The sequence below is a fragment of the Calidris pugnax genome, unplaced genomic scaffold (assembly GCF_001431845.1).
Source record: "Calidris pugnax isolate Ruff unplaced genomic scaffold, ASM143184v1 scaffold347, whole genome shotgun sequence".
Lineage (NCBI taxonomy): Eukaryota > Metazoa > Chordata > Aves > Charadriiformes > Scolopacidae > Calidris > Calidris pugnax.
The window spans coordinates 556,122-563,030 of NW_015091298.1; the positions used below are offsets into that span (position 1 = coordinate 556,122).

Here is a 6,909-nt window from a genome sequence, read left to right on the forward strand (position 1 = left end):
TTGCCGCCCTTCCTCCCGCCTGCTCCTGCCTGCGCCGCTGCCTGCTCCTGCAGCTCCCTGCCTGCTCCTGCCTGTCCCCTGCAGCCCCCTTCCTGCTCCTGCCTGTCCCCTGCAGCTCCCTGCTCCCTGCCTGCTCCTGCCTGTCCCCTGCAGCTCCCTGCCTGCTCCTGCCTGCACTGCTGCCTGCAGCTGCCTGTCCCATGCAGCTCCCTACTTCCTGTCTGCTCCTCTGCCTGTCCCCTGCAGCTCCCTGCCTGCTCCTGCCTGCACTGCTGCCTGCTCCTGCCTGTCCCCTGCAGCTCTCTGCTCCCTGCCTGCTCCTGCCTGTCCCCTGCCTGTCCCCTGCAGCTCCCTGCCTGCTCCTGCCTGCACTGCTGCCTGCTCCTGCCTGTCCCCTGCAGCTCTCTGCTCCCTGCCTGCTCCTGCCTGTCCCCTGCAGCTCCCTGCCTGCTCCTGCCTGCACTGCTGCCTGCAGCTGCCTGTCCCATGCAGCTCCCTACTTCCTGTCTGCTCCTCTGCCTGTCCCCTGCAGCTCCCTGCCTGCTCCTGCCTGTCCCCCTGCAGCTCCCTGCCTGTCCCCTGCCTGTCCCCCTGCAGCTCCCTGCCTGCTCCTGCCTGTCCCCTGCAGCTCCCTGCCTGCGCCGCTGCCTGCTCCTGCAGCTCCCTCCTCCCTGCCTGCTCCTCTGCCTGTCCCCTGCAGCTCTCCCTGCTCCCTGCCTGCTCCTGCCTGCGCTGCTGCCTGCTCCTGCCTGTCCCCTGCAGCTCCCTGCTCCCTGCCTGCTCCTGCCTGTGCCGCTGCCTGCTCCTGCCTGTCCCCTGCAGCTCCCTGCTCCCTGCCTGCTCCTGCCTGTGCCGCTGCCTGCTCCTGCCTGTCCCCTGCAGCTCCCTGCTCCCTGCCTGCTCCTGCCTGTGCCGCTGCCTGCTCCTGCCTGTCCCCTGCAGCTCCCTGCGCCCTGCCTGCTCCTGCCTGTCCCCTGCAGCTCCCTGCTCTCTACCTGCTCCTCTGCCTGGTCCTGAAGCTCCCTGCTCCCTGCCTGCTCCTGCCTGTCCCCTGCAGCTCCCTGCCTCCCCCTCCCCCTCGACCCAGCTGCTGTTGGTAGGAGAAATCCCTTACAGCCTTCTAATTCCCCCCTTCCCGCCCCCTCTCAGGGCAGGGTTTTCCCAAAGCCGCGTGCGGGTGTGTGTCAGCAGAGCACGTTGCTGAACCTGCAGCTCCAGAAGAACACAACAGATGGGCCCACGCGATCTGTAAATGTCACACACGTTTCACACGACAACAAAGACGTGCCAGTGCCAGAAGCAGCAGCTCCTCATCCCAGGATAACAGCATCAAAGGGGTGCTGGAAGGCACCGCTCCACTGGGACCTTCTCCGTGAGTTTCTTCTCACTGGAACGCTCTTCCAGGCCTCCCATCCCACTTCCAACCTTTTATCTTTTTTGTTCTGGAAATTTGAGGACTGGGACAATAACCACAAGATGGTCTCGAGAGCACCGTGAATTGGGAAAGGACCCAAAATTCTTCTCCTTTATATTGTCTACCCTTCCCCAACACAGCCATCCCCCACACACGTGTTGACGCTCTCCTAGGACTAAACACAGCTCTCTGAGCTCTCCTCAGGTGATGGTAACTCCTCCCAGAACAGCCACCACAGGACAGAGGGCTATTCTCTTCCCCTGTTACGTAGCAAGACATGAAATGTTTAACTAGAAATGATCTTTTTCAGGTCAACTTAATGGCTAAGTCGAAGCAAAGCATGATGAGGATGCTCACCAGGGCTGCAGCAGGGACGCCCTCTACACAGACAGCACCAAACGTGTCTGTCTCAGCAGAGGACCATCTGTGAAACAGGACCCCAAGGCTCAAAGAAAGCACAGAGGTCCTGTGTACCCTGAGCTGCCCCAAGACATCAAACCAACTCAAGAACTTCTCTTGAGGACCTTTCCCTTGACCTTCCCCACACCTCTAATGGCTCACACCAACAGGGACTCACCGCTGGACGCTGCCTCTGGCTTGGAGAGGGACTCCTCCGAGGTGGGCTCTGCCGGGAGGGTCATTGACTGCTTGGCCTCGTCCACTTCATCATCCTCTGGGATGACCAGCTTCATCAGGCTCTGGTTGCACACGTTGGCCACCTCCTTGATGTCTGAGTGGAGGCAGTGTAAGGAACACACAGTCCCACACGCGGTTAGGTGCCATGGAGAAGCCACCATAGCCCCACCAGGGCTTCCCCAGCCCAGCTACTGCAACCCCTGTTCACATCTACAGGGGCAATGAAGGTTTTAGCACTTGGTGGGAGGACTTCTCCTGGCCCTGCACCCTGGGAGCAGGAAACAGGCTCTTCCCTGCAGGTTGCTGTAGCAGGAACGGGAGCAGCTCCGAGTTACAAGGATACTCTTCTTGCGATCATCGTAGGAGAGACAGGGCAGGACAGCCGTCAGGATGCCCGAGGAGTAAGGCAGCATCACCCGGCCGGCCAGCTGGATGAACTCCCTCATCCAGCACATGGCTGTCAGCTGGATCAGGTCATCTGGAAGACAGGGGGCAAGCAGAGGTGAGGGAAAGGACCGCCTGCAAGCAGAGAGCTGCCTCTGCTCCACCCAGAGCCACCAGCCCAGAGAGACCCTCCTCTGGGACAGCTTAGTCTCAGAGGAGATAGAGAAGAACTGAACCTGCAGCTGAGGCTGAGCTTAAACCCCATCATTAGGTTTCAGAGTTAACCCAGGTCGAGCCATAATCCGGGTTTCCTCAGTTACAAATGTCCTGTCAAGCTTCCCAGTGCGTGAGGGAGTTTCCTCTGTCCCACCTGTACCAGTTGCGTGTTGGGGTTGAACATTGCTCCCAGAGCTGGGGTTTTATTAACTGCTCCCCCCCAAATTCTGAAAAAGAGATCACTGTTGGGGCAATCAGCAATGAAAGGTCAGGTTTTAGGCTTAAACAGTGCAAAAGGGTTCTCAGCCATTGGAATGGGCTGCCCAGGGAGGTGGTTGAGGCCCCATCCCTGGAGGTGTTCAAAAGATGGGTTGATGTAGTGCTGGGAGGTATGGTTTAGTGATGGTGTTGCTTTTTGTTTGTTGTGTGGGTGTCTATTTTTGTCAAAGTCAGGTTGACGGTTGGACAAGATGATCTTGAAGGTGCCTTCCAACCTAGAAGATCCTGTGAGATTCATTGGGCATCAGTTTAATCAAGCACAAGCAGTCTCAGTTCATTTCTATCTCATAAGAAACCCACTCCGGGCTCAGCAGCCCTTAAAGAGCAGCTGAAGCTCGACGAGCACAGCTTGGGGACAAGATCCTCCTCGAGAAACACATCCAGCTGCTGCTGTCACCCTCTGCCACCAGCAAAGAGCTCAGAAGGAAACTCCTGGCCCCAACCTACAGTTGGTACCTCAAACCCAGAGATGGTGACGAGCGCTTGGTCCCGGGCACACACTCACCCGCCGCCTGGCAGTGGATCACCAGGATATTGGCCATTTCTGCAAACTTGACACTGGAGGGATTCTTCTTGATCTCCTTGAGGAACTCCCCCAGAGCCACCTCGCACCTGCAGAGAGGGAGAGCCACCGGTGAGAGCTCAGTTGGAGAAGCTACAGAGCCCACTCTCCGTAAAACACATAGAAACTGTCCTGATTTGAGCAGCACAGAACAAATTTCTCTTCTAATGCTTGGGAAAACTGCACTTTTAGAAGACAATTGGTGACAACATTCCCTTCACAGCCAGCTCTGGGTGTGGGTCTCAAGGTCTGGGTGTTTTCGAGCTCCCCGGGTGCGGGGACGAAGAGGAGCGAGACCTGGGCACTTGGCCCAAGCTGCCAACGGGGTTATTTCACACCATGAACATCACATTTATAATAAATTACAACGTTTGCTGAGGAGTTTGTCTCTCTCTCTCCCTTGATGGAGGGATCCTGAGAACTCCTTGCCCCGGTGCCGGAGCCCTGAGCCCTTCCCTTCCTCCCGCTGGCAGTGTCCCACATGGGCTGTCCCTGGGGTGGAACGGGATGGGGACACTCCTTCTGTGTTTTATATCGGTATCGGGGTCAATAGTGGTTCTTTAATGTTATTAATGTTAATTATTTAGTCTTATCCTGTTCAATCTATTTCTATTTCAACCCTCGTGTTTCCTTGTTTTTCCCCCAATTCCCCTTCCCGGGTGGGGAGAGAATAATTATCTAACCAACAATAAATTGAGGGTTTTTCAAACCATAACAGCAGGGATGCTGGTGGCACGGCTGGGAAGGATGGAGGGGACAGCTGCCCGGAGCCCCCTGCATGTCCCACAACTCCTGTAAGATGGGGAGCAGATGAACCCCAACGCTCCCACTGTCCTTGATGTGTGGACACTGGGAAAGAAGGAAGCAGGGAGGATCTGGGAGGGCTCAGCAGCAGGATGGACCCAGGCCAGCCTCACCACTGACCCGTGCGTGACAAAACAGGTCCAGTTACCCCCTCCCAGTACAAGGAGCCAAGACCTTCTGACCTTGCTGAGCACATCCAGCTGCTACTGTGCTTCTGTCCTCTGTCTCTAGACCAGCAGCGGGTCGGAGGAGCAAGCTCACCATGCTGGCTCCTCTTCTCCAGCCTGGAGAGGCTGTGCTGGTGCCCCACCTCGCTGAAAGCGGCTCCCCACGCTGTTCAGAACGCTCATAACCCATCCCAGAAGCACTCCAGAGCTTCTGCAGCTCCAAAACTGGATGCAAGGGCTGGCAAGGACACAGCTCAACCGAGCCAACCCCTCCCCAGCACAGACCACAATGTCCTCCACGGCCACTCCAGCCACAACAAGGTGGGGAAAGGAGGCTTTGGCCAAGGACACTTTGATCCACCAACCAAGCCGGCCAGATTTCTCCATGTCCCACCACGCACATGGGGTTTTGCTGCCATTATACAGAAAAATCACAAACAAATGAAGAGGGTGATGGACAGAGAGCGAGGAAGACACAGCTCACACGCCCGGCCAACCTCCGCACTCACATTTTCCGTATCTCCTTGCTGTTGTCTCCCAGGATCTGGAAGAGTCCATCCAGGATTTCTGGCAGGTAATCCAAGAGGTTGATGTCAGGCACGGACTCTAAGACCAGGATCTAGCTCAGGGGAGGAATATGAAAGAAGAGATGAGTTTTGGAGAAGCGCACAAACATCACCGGCACGAATCTGGCGCGACACTGAGGAATCCAGAGCTGAGCTGTGTGGGATTGGGGGGAAGGACAGAACAGCATGGAGTTGTGTGGCCAGCAGGTCGAGGAAGATGATTCTGCCCCTCTACTCCGCTCTGATGAGACCCCACCAGGAGTACTGTGTCCAGCTCTGGAGTCCTCAGCACAGGAAGGACATGGAGCTGTTGGAGCGGGGCCAGAGGAGGCCCCGGAGATGCTGGGAGGGGGGGCTGAGAGAGTTGGGGGGTTCAGCCTGGAGAAGAGAAGGCTCCAGGGAGACCTTCCAGCCCCTTCCAGTCCCTCTGGGTGGGCTTTAAGGTCCCTTCCAACCCCAACCATTCTATGGTTGTATTAGGGCTGGATAGGGATCCCTGACACAAAGGCAAGACAGCTCTGCTGTATTTCCAATCACAGCTCTCTGTAAAACAGAGCAGGGATCGGGAACGCCGTCAGACAGACCCGGGATGGAAACCAGCAGGGCTGGAAGAGAGAGCACAGGGGGACACGTCCCTCCCAGGCACCAAGAGCTCTGCCTCACACAAAGAGGAGAAAACAAGTAGAGATACCTCACAACATCCCTCCATCACAGCTGGGTGACAGAAAACATCTGGCACCGTCCCTGGGGAGAGCAAATCCTCTAGATGACAGCACATCTATTTATACAAGCAACGTTTCCACCCTATTTTCTAACTTTGGGGATCAATGTCCTGAACCAGGTTGGCAGACACCCAGTAGGACGTCCCCGTGACTCCACCAGCAAGGTGACAGGGGGCTGGCATTTTAAAGAAGCAGGTGAAAAAAAAAATCTCTGCTGGCTTAAAAATAAAAATTAAAAAACCAACAAAAAGGCCCAAGGTGCCTGATTTCACACGTCGTTGTGAATATCTGCTGTTTGCCCAGGCAATGGGTGGCCGTGGGTGACAGGAGTTTGGAGCTGGGACCAGCAGGCACAGGTGGCACGGTGTGTACCTACCCAGGATATGATGAACTGGCGGGCATACTGGTTGTTGGAGTAAATCCTCTCGCGCAGCAGCGGGATGAAGCCCACCAAGTCAAACTGGTTGCTCTCCGTCACGATGTCCTGCGGAGCCCAAAGCAGAGGGCGTTAGGAGGGACGGCCACCACCCCCCGGCCACCCTCATCCGGCCTTTTTTGGTTTTTTGGAAGGCACATGACAGGAAAAAGCTGAGAAGCCGTTGATGCGTGGGGTCAGGAGACCCGGGGAAAAGGAATCATGCGGTTTATTGAGGCGATGAGCGAGTAATTCCCCTCGGGGAGAGATGAACGTGGAGCAGGACGTGGGGCTCCCGCCTGCTGTGAGCCAGCCTGGCTGAACAGGAGGGTGGGAGCATCCCCCTGTCACGCTTCGATGGTGCGTTGCACACCCGAGCGAGCGCCTTTGATGTGACCACACGCCTCAGGGGGTGGCAGAGGCTTTCCTTTACGAGCTCCTCCAACACGTCTCCCAGCAGGAAGGTTTGCAGCAGGAGATGTGGAGACTGAGTTAACTGCCCGGGGGGAAGCACTGCTGAGGAGAAAGATCTGGAGGTCCTGGTGGAGAGTAAACTCTCCATGAGCCAGCAATGGGCCCTGGTGGCCAAGAGGCCAATGGGATCCTGGGCTGCAGAGGGAAGAGTGTGGCCAGGAGGTGGAGGGAGGTCATTCTCCCCCTCTGCTCTGCACTGGGGAGGCCACAACTCGAATCCTGCGTCCAGTTCTGGGCTCCCCAGTTCAAGAGGGACAGGGAACTGCTGGA

The 6,909-nt window shown here is 56.9% G+C and overlaps 1 protein-coding gene across 1 annotated transcript in view; it reads right to left on the reverse strand.

Moving 5' to 3' along the window:
- LOC106899085 (protein VAC14 homolog) overlaps nt 1-6,909 on the reverse strand; it is a 52,004-nt gene that overhangs the window by 36,387 nt on the left and 8,708 nt on the right. The window contains exons 5-8 of the mRNA XM_014960751.1: nt 4,972-5,081; nt 3,435-3,541; nt 2,394-2,528; nt 1,992-2,144 (exon numbers count right to left, since the gene is read on the reverse strand). Coding sequence (XP_014816237.1) covers nt 1,992-2,144; nt 2,394-2,528; nt 3,435-3,541; nt 4,972-4,973 — 397 coding nt within the window. The 5' untranslated portion in view covers nt 4,974-5,081. The remainder of the gene's footprint in view (nt 1-1,991; nt 2,145-2,393; nt 2,529-3,434; nt 3,542-4,971; nt 5,082-6,909) is intronic.